The sequence below is a fragment of the Anguilla rostrata genome, chromosome 10 (genome assembly GCF_018555375.3).
Source record: "Anguilla rostrata isolate EN2019 chromosome 10, ASM1855537v3, whole genome shotgun sequence".
Taxonomy (NCBI): domain Eukaryota; kingdom Metazoa; phylum Chordata; class Actinopteri; order Anguilliformes; family Anguillidae; genus Anguilla; species Anguilla rostrata.
The window spans coordinates 39,984,023-40,001,119 of record NC_057942.1 but is presented as its reverse complement, the minus strand read 5'-3'; the positions used below and the strand labels follow the sequence as shown (position 1 = coordinate 40,001,119).

Here is a 17,097-nt window from a genome sequence, read left to right as displayed (position 1 = left end):
TAAAAAAACCTGGAAGCTGGTTTTCGTGAGCAGTGCGTCACACTGCTGGGGAAAGAGTTGTCAGTCAACGATTTCACCTGCTATTACCTGTGAACCAGACAACCATCACACCACGCAGCTTTCACACCTGCAACCGAAAGCGCCCAATCAGAACCTCTCGCTTCCTCAGGCAGAACTCCAGGCAATCTGGACCAGTAACCACGCACAGACCCCCCCGCCCCCCCCTTCAAAAACACTTCCCCAGTGAATACTGAACATTATTACATTATTCAAGCATATTTCACACTCCTCATTACATTTAACTGCAGACTTACACCCCGAGAGAGGTAGAACCTCAGTCACACCAGTTTTTATTAGTGTCATTAAAGCTTACAAACAACACAACACAGTATTCACTGAAATACAATGGCTGAGCACCATCGCTAAGAGAGGCACTGACGACGCTCTCTTCCTTGGGCTCTTTAGTGGAATGCAAAAATGAATCATTAAGGCTCAGACTGACATCATCTATGTACATTAGAACAGAGCAGGCCAGGCTGCACTGCGGTTACCTGGGCAACGGGTCGTGTCGAAGCTTTGAAAGGAAAGACGGTGTTAATATGCAAATGAGCTCCACCCATCCCCGTGTGTAGTCTCTATGACCCCAGAACTGACCTATCGGCACGGATGTGTAACATGACTTGATGTGTAACAGGACAGATGTAACAGTCGCTCGGTTAAAAAAAGGCCCAGCGCAACCACCGCTAACCCCTGACCCCTCCCCTCTCCCCTCTCCCCCCACAGCTCAGAATCACCACCTCAGCGACCCTCCAATGGGAAAGCAGCGTCTGTGAGAACGGCAGGCCCCGATTGGCCGCTACAGATGCTCCTTCAGGAACTCCGTCATGTAGTCTGCCAGGGCGCGAGTGTCGTCCAGCGTCACGGCGTTGTACAGGGACGCCCGAATCCCCCCGACTGACCTGCAGGGGGCGCAAGAGAACACAGTCAACAACCACAGCATACAGCCGCACTTCGGCACCCCCTGGAGGGAGGTAAGCCCGCACAAACCCAGCCTTCTTCCCGTGACGTGAGCCTAGAAGTGCGAGCTGTCACCATCTTGAGTAAGTCTGGAGCGATGCACCAGAGCTACACAGGTCCACAGCCACTGCTTACACTGAATATTTACTTGTCTTGAAGCCAAATGTGCATGTTAATTTTGTGCGTTCTTTGAATGTGTTATTGTGCTGACAGGTGTGGTTCCCTACTGTACCTGTGTGTACCTGTATGTTATTGAACCTGTGTGCTTACAGCAGGGCTGTCAAATTCCAGTCCTGGAGAGACGCAGGTGTCTGCTGGCTTCAGTGCAAGCGATTAATTTAAGCCTTTGATTGGCTAAGGAGTTCACACACCGTGTTCCCAAGCCTGCTGCTTGAAAGGAAACCTCAAACACCTGCAGGCAGGTATGTCAGTGAAGCTATGTGCCCACAGGAGAGGCGTGGCATGCTACCTGTGCCCTTTCAAGGAAATCATTCCCAGTTTGGAGGCTCCTTCCAGGAACGTTTTCTCCAGGGCGTCGTCTCCGTCCTTCTTGCCGATGCGGAACGGCACGTTCATCCGGCTGCGGCAACCGGAGTCCACCGGGCACCTGAGGGGGGTCACATGGGTGGGTCAGTACGCCCCACAGTGAGAATATTACACCCCACACTGGTACGCCCCACAAACAGTGCTCCTGGGGAGAGATCAGCCTGCTCCCCTGAGAGAGATCAGCCAGTACTCCTGAGAGAGATCAGCCTGCTCCCCTGAGAGAGATCAGCCAGTACGACAGAGAGATCAGCTAATTGCCCTGAGAGAGATCAGCCTGCACCCCTGAGAAAGATCAGCTACTACCCCGGAGAATGATCAGCCTGTACTCCCCTGAGAGATCAGCCTGTACACCTGAAATATATCAGCCTGTACCCCTGAGAGAGATCAGCTTGCACCCCTGAGAGATCAGCTAGTACCTCTGAGAGATCAGCCTGCTCCTCTGAGAGATCAGCTTGCATCCCTGAGAGAGAGAAGCCAGTACCCCTGAGACAGATCAGCCTGTTCCTCTAAGAGAGATCAGCTCACACATAGAATCCGTTTGACCCGTTGATGATGTCATAGATCAGGCTGGCTTTCTCCTTGTTGAGCTTCTCCATGGCAGCTGCACCACCACAGTTCCTGATCCACTCCAGAACCAGACCCATGATGTAGATACTGAGGGAGGATAAGAGTCAGATAAGCATATCACAATCCAAAAGTTTCTGAGAAAGAGAGAGAGAGAGAGAGTGAGTGGGAGAGAGAGTGAGGGAGAAAGAGAGAGAGAGGTTTGCTCCGTGTGCTAAACATGAAGGTGTGTCGTACCTGAAGCAGGGCGGGGTGTTGTACACAGAGTTGTTTCCGGCCTGCACCTGGTAGTCAAGGATGACGGGGCACTCCTTCAGGGCCTTCCCCAGCAGGTCCTCCCGAACGATGACCACGGTCACGCCCGCGCACCCCACGTTCTTCTGCGCCCCCGCGAAAATCAGCCCGAACTGCAACCACACAAAGACCCTCTCAATCCGCCAGTGGGGTGCGGGGCCGCTCAAAACAGCCAACTGCCAAAATCCTGGTCCCGCGGTCAAACTTACGCCTCATAGGGTCCGCTACGTGAACCAATGAGAGGAAGGCTCTCCAGGACAGATAAACATTCAACAGGAGCAGCAGTGTAAATATACTATTGTTAAACACATATGAGGACAGCTGCAGAACACCTCATTACATCATATCTTACATACGAGTGTCACTAACGGGTTGGCAGAGCGGAGACAGGACCTGGCAAGGGAAGGCCCCGCCCCCTCACCTTCGACACGTCCACGGGCCGCGACAGGAAGTTGGAGGACATGTCGCAGACGAGCACGGCGCCCTTGGCGTTGGGGACGAAGTTGAACTCCACGCCGTGGACCGTCTCGTTGCAGCAGTAGTACACGTAGGAGGCTGAGGAGCTGAGCGTCCAGGTGCCGGGGTCAGGGACCGCTGCAGGCCGACCGCAACCGTTAACGACCAACACAACCACACAGAATGAATGATCTCAAAATAAAAACGACTGCCCGGCATAACTCTTTTATAAACAGGACCGGAGTTATGTCCAGTGAAAAGCGCACATGCAGACACGCACACACAGGCACACACACACACACTACGGCACACCCCAATCATCCAGGCACACACACACACACACTCACTCACACAGCCAAACACACCACACACAGGCACACACACACACACACGCACACAGTCTCACAGGCACACACACACACACACACACACACACACACATGCGCACACACGCACACAAACATACACAGTCTCTCTCTCTCTCACACACACTCTTACTCACTGGTGTAGCTCTCCAGTTTGGGGTTGACGATGTTCACTGTGCCGTACTTCTCCGCCTCTTTGGCCGCCTTGGCGGACCAGGTGCCCGTCACCAGGTAGTCTGCACACCTGCCCTCCTTCAGACCAATCAGGTTGAGGGGGACGGCGCTGAACTGTCCAGACCCGCCCCCCTGCATGAATATCACCTTGTAGTTCTCAGGAATGTCACTGTGGGAGGGAAAGGACAACATTTTTATTTAGTACCAAAAAATTAATAAATTGTAATAATGGCATTTAAAAAGAGGCAAAAATATTAGAGGAAAATAAATGTTGCTACAATAATAGCAGCAAGTATTGTTATTATTATTCATTAATCATTTATTTTTTAAGGGCTACTGCTCGGCTTATTCTTAGTGCATGAGGCCCACGGTCTCAGATCGAACCCGGACTGTGCTAGCACCGACTGTGGCTGTGAGCTCCACAGGGTGGCGCGCAATTGGCCATTACATCATCCAGGATATGGGAGGGTTCAGTTGATTAGGTGGCCTTCATTTTATCGCTCTCTAGTGACCCCCGCTACTTGATCAGACACCTGTGGGCTGCATGCTAATAGCACATATGAAAGGTCTTCTTCCAGCACCACGCTAAGCGAGTGAGATTGGCGTGACAGCACACTGGCGCCACCATGTGTCTTGGAGGAGAACCGCGGATGTCTACACTCTCCCACATGCGGCTGTGGTTATATAAATAATTGTGGCTATAATAAATAAATTGGGCGTTCCAAATTATGTAGGGAATGTGACATGTTCATTGGGTGCAAAAAAAACAAAAACAAAATTTAACAAAATAATAATTTACTTCCTCTAAAAAGGCTTGCCGTATTGTTATATACCACAGCTGAATACAATTACAGTGATTGGTTTGGGTTTAATTATGTCGTTTAGTTTTGTGAGAATAGCACATCAACAAAAAGTCTGAGAGAGAGAGAGAGAGAGAGAGAGGGTATGTGTGGTTTTGGGGGGTCCCAGTACAGCCACCAGAGCAGGGATCGGAGACTAATGAGACCCTACACAGAGCTGAGGAGAGAGGATACAACAAAGAGGGGAAAGAAGAGAGAAACAGAAAGAAAGAAAGGAATCTGGTATCCTGGTGAGCTCATTTCTGGTGGCTGAATTAGGTCTGCACGCACGCACACAGTGCATCTAGAAGCCAGCACAAGAAAGTGAACATGAAAGTGCAATTGAGTATGAAACATACTATTTTGCTGACAGATGCAAAGGGTTACTCTGGTGACATCATACACATGGGACAGACAGATGCAGAGGGTTACTGTGGTGACATCATTAGTAAGTGAAAAAGTAACCCAAGTGAATCAGATCATCACAACAGCCCACCATCCAATCAGACCGATGATCATCAGATCATCACAACAGCTCACCACTCAATCAGATCATTCAGACCGATGATCATCAGATCATCACAACAGCTCACCACCCAATCAGATCCGAAAGGGGCACTTACAGGAGGTCCCGTAGCAGGTTCTCAGTTGTGTTTAGGATTTTGGTAAAATCTGAAGATCGATGACTCATCTCTACATGGAGAGACAGGCAAAACCTCACAACTGGCACAGATTTCACACAGTTTATTCCATTATTACATCTTTATACTATATCTTATATTACCATATGCATTATCAGAGACAGACAGTAAATACAACCTGCAGACATTTCACACTTAAAAGAGAAAGTGTGGTTGGAGAGAAATAGAGAGAGAGAGAAAGAGATATATATATATATATAGAGAGAGAGAGAGAGAGAGAGAGCATCACAGAGGTCTCTCACCCAGAACACTGATCCCAATGCCATTATAATCCAGGAGCTCCTTCTGAGCTTCCAAAAGGACCTGTCAATCAGTCAGACAGACAGGAAGGAGGGAAATTAAACATCACATGAGACCAGAGCATTACACAGATGTGGCACAAGCATTGGTGTCAGTTTATAGTTTTATTATTTTTAATTAGTTTTATTTATTGATTTATTTATTCTTATTAAGGCCCACCAAAATAAAATGGCATAATTGCTTCCTTATTTTGCAAGGCAACCCACTTTTCCCCGATGTCTTGCAAGACAGTTTAATCTCAGACTTGTTAATGCTAATTTTCCATAAAAGTGTGTTAAAAAAGTCAAACATAAACTGATTAAAATACAGGCAATAATCACATTCATCTTGATGCATTTCATAACTTGAAAATTTTTTAAATTATATTCTTTACTATTAAAGTATGAAAACCCTGAAACATTACCACAAAACAGTGTACTCCAAAATTATGGTAATGGTAGAGTGAAATTATTATTATTTAGATATACTTAATACATTTGGATTTGAGATCAAAAGATGAATATGAGACAGAAATAAAGAAAATCAGCTTTTATTTCATGGTATTTACTTGCGTATGTATTTTACCATTTTACAGAAACAGCTGTTGCATTGAGTTCCACATTTTTAGCTGTGCAAAATTAAGCTAACAGTTGTCTCTCAGGTGTTAACTGTTGCTCAGGTGTTTCCTTTTGCGTGGATTGTTCACAGAGAAATCAGCAGCGAGTGTCTAGTCTTGGTTTTATACTTTGCTTTCAAGGGGATGCTCAACACAAAAAACAGCTGTTTCTGTAAAATGCGCAAATATAAGCAAAAATACATTGCAAAAATAACTAATTTCACTCCAGCATCATACTTTTGCACAGTAGACGTACATTTACATTATCGATGGTATTATTATTAGGCTACTAGCCTGCTTAGGCAGTACCTTTAAAAACGGTATAACTCCTTGAAAAATATATATAACTCCATTCGATAAAAAAGGACGGTGGGGTCTCAGTACATTCGCGTTTACCAGCCATAAACAGAAGCTAGTCAAGGCTAAAATGTGAGCTTTTCCCCCTCTAGCGGCCGCAGTAACCTGGCGAAGCGTGAATGAATGGCTGATGCAACTTCAACAAACGCGTTCGTGTGACTTAACCACGGACCGTGCGAACATTCCTTATCAATGTTTTTCCATGAATGAGAACATCGACAGCTACCTAAATATTATTATTATTATATAATATGCTTACGTAAAGTCATTATTTGTTTTAAATAACAGTAGCTAGCTAGCTCACATAGAAATAATACAACCTGTATTAATAGCTTCGCAATGGCCACGGATTTCCAAATAAACCAAGAAAAAAAAAAAGTGAAAATACGGTTTGTCGAGCGTTTCGATCACGCATGAGCTTACTAGCTGATACATTCGAAATCTGTACAGAAGCTGCGCAATAAAGACGTGCGTATACTAGTGCATTTACATCCACACGCATCTATAGCAGGTTGTTCGGATAAAAACCCAGCCTACTTACGGTCTGTGGGAGTTTTGCCGGTCCGGCGCCAAAGTTGCGAGCTTGCTTCTTGTCCATGATGCTGGGAGAGACCGCGCAGTCAGCAGGGGTTTCTGAGGTGCTGAATCACCGGAGTGACTGACCTACTTCTATTTTCTTAAATCATCTGTCACGGCCCCCCGCTCAGCCTCCCCAAGCCGCGTTTCAGCACCCCCTTGCGCTCATAGGCCGCGCCGCATTGCGCAACACCCGATTGGCTGAGGTGGAGTCTGGGACCGAGCGATTGGTTGGACGCTCACGAGACCGGAACGTGATCAGGCACGATGAAGGGAATTTGCGTTGTGGTTATAGTTGGTCGCACCAGAGTTAATTCACCTATAGGAAGGCTGAAATTCACATAGAAATGGACGACACTGCTGGTGTCTGTGATTTCACTTTTATTATTGGCACAATGAAAATTGCAGGCAGGGATTTCTAGGTCGTGTCTGAATGCACACATCACAGCATCGTTAACCAACATACCATTCACTACTTAATTGTGTCATTTTACAAAACTGGATTTTGTTCATTATCCCAATCCATGACTGTACACTGGACTGCGCAAACTGAAAAATGAATCAGAACAGGGCTTCCTAACTACAGCCCTGGACAGCTACAGGGTCTCTAGATTTGTTGCTGCTGCTCCTCCTGTGGTAGCTTAAATGGGTAACTCACCTCACCTAGTTTCTTGGGTCTGAATTAGTGGATTTTAGGGGGAAAACAAAACACAGCAGACCGAGGGGCTCTCCAGGACCAGGGCTGGGGACCCAAGATTTAGATGAGCAGTAAAAAATGTTCGGTCCAGCACCGCAGTTCAGGACTTTTACTGTGGTTCTGAGACCTTAATTTCAGTGATGCACACCACCACCGCATACCTGAATCAAATTACAGCAGCACTGTCTTACAATATGCACTGGTATTATTTATTGCGAAACACACCTGGGAAAACAAGCCAGAGCTGGCATCGCCGGTTTGGAAAATAGCCAGGGAAAGCCTTCTGACTGCATGTAGGGACCTTCGTAACAGAAGGCACTAAGAGGAGAGAAGTGAGAGAGGGGCGTGGCCTGAGGAAGGCCTGTGAAGGGGGCGGGGCTCAAAACCCCAGATCGGAGCTGGGCTCCAGGCTGCTCAGGGAATGGATCTGCTCCAGGGGCTCCGATTCGGACCCGCTCCTCCCCGCTCCGGACCCCCGCAACCCCCCTCTCACGCTGGGGCTGTCCCTGTGGGACCCATTGCTATGGGAGTCGTTGTCGTGTGAGCCGTTGCCGTGGGAGCCGTTGCCGTGGGAGCCGTTGCCGCGGGAGTCTTCCCCGTCACCAGAGCGGGCCGTGGGTTCGAGTGGAGGGGGATCCCGCAGCTCGCCCCATTCTTCGGCAGGCCTCCCCCCCGAGCCTGAGGAATGCTGGCCACTCCCCACCGAGCCGCCCAGCGGACTGACGGACACTTCCTGTGCAGCTCTTTCCGGCAGGAAGTCCGCCGGGGATGTTACAGTGCCCCCTGTGGAGCCGTCAGGCTGGTGCACAGGAGGAGCAGGGAGCTCTTCTCTTACCTACAGGGCCATTACACAGGTAAATCACACAGGCTAGGACAGGGACACAGGCTAATGCAGACACAGGCTAGCACAGGAACACAGGCTAGCCCACAGACACGACCTAGCACAGGGACACAAGCTAATACAGACACAGGCTAGTACAGGCTAGTACACCCTCATCTTGCGGTAGCCTGCAAAAATGAAATACTTCCTTCGCCAACGTCAAACCTTTTACAATTTGCCACTACAGCAAAGCGCCATTTTCTTTCCAGTAGAAGTTAAGCAGGAAAGAAAACTAAACTGAACACCATAAATCCAGATTTTCTCCCTGCAGTGGCTAGCTTGCTAGTGAGAAGAACAACAGCTTCCAGGTCAGGAAGTAATGCTCAGCTCCTCTGTTTGTATTCAGTAGTAGTGAAAATCAGTGACAGGCGATGTCTGACACCTGTGCTTAGATCCTAAGCGTCCACTCTGTTGTGGTCCATAGTAAAGCAGGTACTTGGAGCAAGCACGGTAGTTTGGGGCTATATTTCTGCACTCACTACTGGTAGACAGTTGGCTGAGAGCTCATTTTAAATCTAGAGGACAGCTACTCTACTTTATTTGCTACTCTACAAACAAAAGAAAAACCCAGAGTGGAATTCCCCTGAATGCGGGGAGCAGAGAGACAGGCACAAGCTGACATTTACTGCTGGTGCAATCAGGGTCATAGGTGATACTGACTACAGTAATCAGTGCTGATTGGTCAGGGCCTGTGTCATGTGATGCCAGCAGTCTAGAGCACATGACCAGCATGTCATTATCCGGTTACACAATTACATGCTCTCTGATTCAGTGAATCTACACTGCCTCTGTTCAGCTACATACTTCAGTACACACACACACACACACACACAGCGGTACGTACTGCCAGCTTGCTATCTCTCCCTGCGTTGGGGCCGAGGGTGGAGGAGAACTGGGGTCGTCCGGGCGGCTGCAGCTGAGACTGATCCAACCCCGCCATGGAGGCCAGCTGACCCAGCCTGAGAGGAGAGGGACAGATCAGCCCTACCTGTGATACTGCAATCACCTGTAAATAACACACTCACCTGTGAGTATCACACTCACCTGTGAAACCACATTCACCTGTGATACTGTCCTCACCTGTACATAACACTCACCTGTGAGTACTGTCCTCACCTGTACATAACACTCACCTGTGAGTATCACACTCACCTGTGAAACCACATTCACCTGTAAATAACACTCACCTATGTATAGTACTCTCACCTGTGAGTAACAAACTCTGTCAAAAATCTGTACTGACCAATACAGGCTTAGATAAGGACACACACACACACACACACACACACACTGTATCAAATACACATTCACACACACATACACATGCAAACTCTCTTTCACTGTAATAGATACGCACACACTCTCTCACACAAACACGCGCGCACTCTACCGGATCTGAATATTTGCAGGTCATTACTCTGTGAAGCTGACACCTGCACAGTCATGGTCTGATCCGCTCGGTATGGGACATTCCAGAGCAGCCCCGCGGGACCCCCCCCATCTCCTCCGCCCCCACCCCACCCCCCACCCCCACCCCGAAACCCCCCGTCCCCCGAGCCATGCTTCCGCGTGCCGGTCACACAGCACCCTGTACAAGCACGCCCCGACCAGCCCCCACTCCAGCCACTCAAGCACACTATCTGGGTCAGCACTGAGGGGGTGGGGGGTGGGGGGTGGGGGATGAACCCTCTTTCATCTCCCTTCCCTGTGAGCAGGGGTGTAGGATTAAATTCTGGGCCCTGTGCATACGCAGTCCCTGTGGGCCCCCTTAAAACTGTAGACCAAAGCAGACTCTTAGTCCTGGCCTTTTGAGCTGCCATCCCCCCCTCGCCCTGGCCCCCTGGCCCCCTGGCCCCCTACCCTTGGGGCCCTGGGCAGTCAGTTCCACCACCCCCCCCCCCCCCATTCAGGGGCCGCTGCCTGTGAGCAGAGGGGCGGGGGCTCCGGAAGCCTCCGTGCTGTGTGGGGAGCGGGGTCGGCGCGCTCTCCTCCCCGCGCCTCTTACCCAGCGTCCTTCAGCAGGTCCAGGAAGGCGTGGAACTTGTGGAAGGAAGTCTCGATGCTCTCCAGCACGGCGTCGTCCTCCAGCGCGCTGGCCACGGCCCGGCCCTGCAGCGCCTCCGACAGCGACGCGTTCGCCGCCCTCAGCCGAGCGTTCTCCAGCTCCACCTGCAGGCCCGCCGCGACATAACCGTGCGACTATTACACCAGTATGACTCATAACCGTGCGACTATTACACCAGTATGACTCATAACCGTGCGACTATTACACCAGTATGACTCATAACCGTGCGACTATTACACCAGTATGACTCATAACCGTGCAACTATTACAACCTAACTAATTACAACCACAGAACTATTACACACGCACAACCACATGACTATTACAATCGCACAACTATTACAGCCCCCAACCGCACGACTACTACAGGAAGGAGAGGCGTAGAGCTGTAGCACGCTCACCTCTGCTAAACGGGCGTCAGCTCGCACCCTGGCCTTCCGCTCCTCAGTCAGTCTGAGCCGGTACTCCTCCAGCTCCACCTGCCAGGGAAGCACACCAGCAAATGAATATTTTAGCTCTGTACCTGTAGTCATATGTACAGGTGTACAGTATCTGTAGCTGTGGGTACAGGTGTACAGTACCTGTAGCTGTGTGTACAGGTGTACAGTACCTGTATCTGAATGTAAAGTTGTATGTTACCTGTAGTCGTTTGTACTGGCGCACTGTGATGGCCTCTCGAGGGCTGAGCACCGGGGGGGTGTGTGTTCTACTCTCCTCTGATTCAGACTCCATCTCCACTGTGATCTTCACACTAGCTGCCTCCTGTGGAGGACAGAGAGAGAGAGTGCGTGTGTGTGCGTGTGTGTGTGTGTGTGCGCGTGTATGTGTGCGTGCACTCAAGCTGAAATTAGTACATGCCCTTGTATAATGTCAGAGTGAGACATGTTTGTTGCATGGGGTCTTTTGGTGCAGCAGGGTCAGCAGAGTCTTGGGTTTTACCTGGAATGAGTGATCTGCCACGCCCTCAGTAAGAGCTCTGCAAAGAGAGGGAGGAGGAGTTACGCACACACACACACACACACACACACACACACACACACACACACACACACACGCACTCGCGCTTGCGCACGCACGCGCACTCGCTCACGCTCACGCACACGCTCGCACTCACACACTCACACACTCACACACGCTCACGCACGCACACACGCACTCGCACTCACACACACAGAGGTCCTCGCCTCGTCTCACACACACAGTCTGTAATCTCACCTGCGACACTCACCTGGTGCGTCCAGCGCGGCCGGCAGATCTCCAGGGTATGGCCCCAGCCAGGCGGCTCTGCGGCTGCAGGGTGCAAGGACTCCTGCCACCACCAGAGGGGGCTCTTCGAGCGCCTGAATCGAGCCCAACGTTCACACACAGCGCAGCCGTGACCAAGGGGAAATGCTACGAACGAAACTTAACATACCCAGCATTTCTTCGGGTTCACTGGCATCACAGAACATAACAACAATCAGGCTTAACCAGTATCAGGAAAGTGGTTTTCAACATTACAAGTGAACACGGCCTTCGCTAATCAAGCTTTATTTCTCAACTGAGGGAGAAAAACTGATATGGACGGACATAATGGACAGATTTGAAAACATGACCCAATGTCAATATTTGAAATATGGCTTGAAGCAATCACACCACAGCTTAGTCATAAACTCAAGAATTATGGGACTTAATGAGTGTGTGTGACGTGTCTGCGTGTGTATGTTGCTTGTATGTGTGAGTGAGTGTGTGTGTGTGTGTGTGTGTGTGTGTGTACAAGTGTGCATTAGTATCACTGTACCGATTCTGAAGGTGGATTTCCCTCTGGCTCCCTTCTGTCCTCTGGCTTTCTGAGACTCTTTATGTGCTGGAGGCTTGATCCAGGAATACTAAACACGCACGCAACACACACACACACACATTCAACACACAAACACACATGCAACATATACACACACACACAGCACACACAACATACACACACACACACACAAACACAAAATATCTCATGTCACAGTGGCAGCTTGCACACCCCAGTGCAATAAAAGAAACTGCACCTGCAACTATGTATATGAAAAAGAAATTACTGAAAGAAATATGCAACTGACTTCTGAGTGTAACTGCATACACTATTTGTGTGTGTGTGTGTTTGACCCTTTCTTGCCATTACACTGACCTCAGCAGAGTTTCCCTTGGAGTTTGTGAGGACCTTCTCGATGATGGTCTTCACGAGGTTGTTGTCTGAAGAGAGAGACAATGGCCTCTTAAAGCGGCAGTTCTGTTCACAGTGCGTCTCTGAGGGCGAACCTCTAATGATCTTAATCAGGCCTGAGTGTCTTAACCAGCCTGTCCTCGGGCACGGTGCAGTAGGGCACTTACAGGGGCAGCCTGGCACTGCCCGACCTCCCGCTGGCTTTCATTCTGCCCATCGGCCCCCCATTCCCCAAACTCCGCTTCCATCTTCAGCTCAACTGCGCCGCAGCAAACCGAAGCCCAGGATGGTGGTGGTGTGTGCAGGCGTTTGTGTGTGTGTGTGTGTGTGTGTGTGTGTGTGTGCGTGTGTATATATAGTGTACGCGTGGTTGTGTAATGTGCAGTGTGTGAGTGAGTGAGAGTTGGGTACAGTTTGTTTGTGTATATACAGTCTATATGTAGTATGTAGTGTGTATGAGTATGTACAGTCTGTATGTGTATGTATAGTGTGTATGTAGTATGTACAGTGTGCATGTAGTATGTGCAGCGTGTACAGTATGTACTCACCCACCAGCGGGTTCCTGCGCAGGTCTAGCACAGTCAGGGTGCTATTAGTGCTCAGCGTCTCCAGCAGGGCCTGCGCCCCCTCATTGGAGATCCCACATTTCTGCAGGTCCACTGCTGCAAAACACAGTGACATCATCAGCCAGGGACGCAGGGCCACATCAACAGCACAGTGACATCATCAGCCAGGGACGCAGGGCCACATCAACAGCACAGTGACATCATCAGCCAGGGACCAAGTGCGACATCATCAGCACCGTGACATCATCAGCCAGGGACGCAGGGCCACATCATCAGCCCTGTGACATCATCAGCCAGGGAACAAGTGTGATATCATCAGTTATCGACGCTTTCTGACATCAGCCCCGGGGTTTGCGCATTAGCGTACGTGTGGGCATGTGTGTGGTGCTGAGGGACTCAGGGCTCTGACCTTTGACCCACAGGTCCTCTGCCAGTTCCTGAGAGAGAGCAGCGGCTCCTCGGTCTCCGATCAGCGTGTTGCAGTTGAGCGTGATCCTGCGGATCCCGCCCATGTGCTCCAGGTCCGGCTTCCTGTAGCGCAGGCTCTCTGCCCAAACGTCACTGCGCCTCCTGGTGGCCTGGTGCTACAGCGCAATGAAGACAATGATTATACCACCACTGCCAAAATAAACACACCAGCACTGTGAAAATGACACAGCATCACTGGGAAAATAACACGCCATCATGCCGTCACTGCCTCCCTCAAACACAAAAAACAGGAGTGATGTAGACAAGGCCCAGGCTGGTGTACCTTGATGATATTGGCCATGTGTTCGGCACCCTGCCAGGTTAAATTACAGCCGGTGAAATCAACGGTCTTGATTGAAGTGGAATACTTCACACTCTGGCAGATTGCTTAACACATACAAAAAATAATACAAAAATCAACGGGCTTAAAAAGCAAATAAACACAGCATGAGTTCCATTTAACTTCACATAATCACACATTACCAACTATCTGAGATCAAAACACACTATAAAACACAATAAAACATGAGATTACAAACTCACTTATAATCAAGCCATTTATAAACCACTATTATTTTACATAATAAACCACGTCTCTTCTAAGAGAAACTAAGTGAAATCCATGTCTCTCACTTTGTAATCCTTCGTCTCCTATTGGACAGTACGCCAGAGAAAGGTTCTCCAACGACGAACTTTTCGCAAGACCCTAGAGAGGGAAAACACACAATTCAGAGGGGGAAATCACACACTTCAGAGAAGGAAAACACACACTTCAGAGAGGGAAATCACACACTTCAGACAGGAAAATCACACACTTCAGAGAGAGAAAACACATCACACACTTCAGAGAGGGAAATCACACACTTCAGAGAGGGGTGGTGTGTGTACGTGTGTATGGTACCTTGGTGAGGGAGATGAGGTCTCTCTCTATGAGTGGTGGGAGGTGTGTGTAAGTGTGTAAGTGTGTGTGGTACCTTGGTGAGGGCGATAAGGTCTCCCTCTCTGAGTGCGTGTGTGTAAGTGTGTATGGTACCTTGGTGAGGGCGATCAGGTCTCTCTCTCTGAGTGGGAGGCCATGCAGCCTCAGTGTTCGAAGGCAGGGAGAAATACTCAGGCAGTCCCGAATGGCTTTACACAGCCGGAATGTCATGTCCTTGGACCGGAACGCCGGGATCTTCTTCCTGTTATATACCCGAGACCTCTCTGGGTGGGAGACAGATTGTTTTTTTGTTCCAGACGCAGTGAACTTTACCTTTAATTTAATATACACAACTGAAACAGCCCACTCACACCCAGCTGAGCCTCAGCCATGTCTGTGTGGTTACATCACTAGTCACTCATCTCTTCCAAGATTACACAGAGATCTGAGAAAACCTGAAGGTACAGAACAGCCTTCAGGCAAAACTGATTTGATTCATTACATTTAATATTACTATTCATATTAATTTCATTAATATTAATTTTAAAATCCTCTCCAGCTGATTAGTCATGCATAATGGTACTTCTTCACACAAAGACATTAGCACAGAATCTGTCTATACCAACACTGAAGTGGACTCCTACTTCCATGGAATATAAATGACTTCGGGAAACATTTTACCCTAATTTCTCTAAACTTAAGTCTTTCACTGCAGGCCTATCTTTCACATCAGTGAGCACGCAGCTACTTTAGTTTTTATTTGGATCAGTAGCGTTTTATCGACCAGAAGGCCAAATCGTGCAGTGGTTCTGTTGAACCGGAACCTGCTAAGTCACGCGTATCTGCGCTGGTATCTGGGCACAGACCTGGTTCTCCGAGACCGGGCTGATAGCAGCTGCCGATGACGATGCTGTGCAGTTGTTTGTTTATGGCCACGGAGTTGAGTATCGGCGACCAGTCCGCCAGTCTGATGCGATCTCCGTTGAAGTCCAGCACACCTTGGCCCACGTGTACCTTGACAGCTTGGACCGGGATCATGTCTTGGGCCGCACAAGCGTAGTCATAATAGGTCCCAAAGTCCACGGCTCCCCGCCGCCGTATTTGTATTGGATCTAACATCTTGGTCACTGAGTGCGGCAACAGTACAATACCGTTATATTCCTAAGCCAAGGTACAACAAAGTCATATTTACATTCACTTCTGCAGTACTTTTACCGTGACCTAATGTTCCTTGCCTGACGTTAAATACCGTAAAGTTAACTGGTAGTCTAACTCATATAACTTGACTAGCTACATAACTTTATCGTAAACATTAAAGTGTCTAACCTTAACATAGCTATGGTTACCTAGCCTAGTTTTAACACAGAACTAATGTTAACCTTTTGACCAACACAGACCACCCGGCAGCGACTAAAGTTACAGTACAGTTCGTTAGCTCAGTAGCTAAGAAACCAAATCACAAATTTGAAAGATCCGCAAGGTAGTCTAGTGTTAACTATACCAATTTAGCTGGCTAGCCTAGCTAACCACAACAGGTAGCCCAAGCTGCCACTTCAGATTTTAAGTTACAGCTCGCAAGCTAGCGCTAATTGAACCACTAATGCAATAAATGCAGTGGACTAATGTATTTAAAGACGTGCCAGCTATATTTATAAATAACTTTAGTGTCTCATTAATATTGAAAACATTTATATATCGATAGCATGTATGCTTTAGCGTAAAGGTTGCCAGGTGTTGTATATTACCTCGCGTAACTGTTTCCTTGGTTTCCTAACCGCCCCTCCTGCACTCGGCGGACCCACTCGACAGCGCAGCTCAGCGCCGCTGTTTGAAAATGGCCACAGAGGAACCGCCCCGAATCTCCCATCATCCTCTGCGCCGTCCGCATGCGTCGCCCTCCCTGCTCTGTTTACATGCCTGACCCCAAGCGGCGGGACACGCAACAGCAGGCGCTTCCGTCCGCATAGGAGGGGCCGCGGACACGGTGGTCGGTGGCGGTGCATTTAGGTGGTTAGGCTCCTTCATTATGACCAAGACGGTGATAATCGCCGTGTTTGACTATCGTTGCAAAGATTTTATTGGATCTCACATGAGTAAACGTCATCTGATGTAACATGCTGGTCTTATTACTTATTCGCTTAAAATTATGCGGAGACGAAAGTGAAATTACGTAAAGTCTTAACAAAATGTGAATTGCACATTGCACAGTCCACTGTACTGTTTTGATGAATAAAGTCTGCTGTTCGTTTATGGTTTGACTTCCGAGGAGGCAGGTGGCAGCAATGCGCTGTGTCCGCTTTGTGTGTAATTTTAAAATTGTACAGATGGTGGCGCACATTCGTCTTCAGCCAAGCAAAGCTTGATCGCTCGTTAGTCATTATGATAGACTCTCAATTATTTCCGTCCGCTTAGGAACAGGTTTTTACCATTATGTGCTGTGAAACACAGGAAATCCTGGAGGCATGTTATTATCATTCCCTTTGAAGTTAATTTAGTGTTATGGGGACACCTGGAGTCTGACCCATCT

General features: G+C 48.8%; 2 protein-coding genes across 3 annotated transcripts; both read right to left on the bottom strand.

The window, feature by feature from the left end:
* Positions 1-333: 333 nt before the first annotated feature.
* Positions 334-6,933, bottom strand: psat1 (phosphoserine aminotransferase 1). Its single transcript, XM_064297069.1, has 9 exons — positions 6,750-6,933; positions 5,199-5,259; positions 4,879-4,948; positions 3,380-3,585; positions 2,843-3,015; positions 2,365-2,534; positions 2,089-2,217; positions 1,487-1,624; positions 334-959 (listed from the first exon to the last, which is right to left on the bottom strand). Exons 1-9 carry the CDS (start codon positions 6,804-6,806, stop codon positions 857-859), a joined length of 1,107 nt encoding a protein of 368 aa, XP_064153139.1. The 5' UTR covers positions 6,807-6,933; the 3' UTR covers positions 334-856.
* Positions 6,934-7,148: 215 nt separating this feature from the next.
* On the bottom strand, positions 7,149-16,527 carry cep78 (centrosomal protein 78). Of its 2 annotated transcripts, XM_064297066.1 has the most exons (16): positions 16,316-16,527; positions 15,437-15,697; positions 14,685-14,854; positions 14,285-14,357; positions 13,935-14,038; positions 13,593-13,767; positions 13,166-13,279; positions 12,582-12,646; positions 12,207-12,294; positions 11,655-11,766; positions 11,366-11,402; positions 11,066-11,188; positions 10,828-10,905; positions 10,367-10,530; positions 9,206-9,320; positions 7,149-8,316 (listed from the first exon to the last, which is right to left on the bottom strand). In XM_064297066.1, exons 2-16 carry the CDS (start codon positions 15,687-15,689, stop codon positions 7,861-7,863), a joined length of 2,127 nt encoding a protein of 708 aa, XP_064153136.1. In that variant the 5' UTR covers positions 15,690-15,697; positions 16,316-16,527; the 3' UTR covers positions 7,149-7,860. The 2 variants fall into 2 exon arrangements, with proteins under 2 accessions (XP_064153136.1, XP_064153138.1); XM_064297068.1 differs by lacking the exons at positions 14,685-14,854; positions 15,437-15,697; positions 16,316-16,527 and adding an exon at positions 14,626-14,645.
* Between the last annotated feature and the right edge of the window lie 570 nt (positions 16,528-17,097).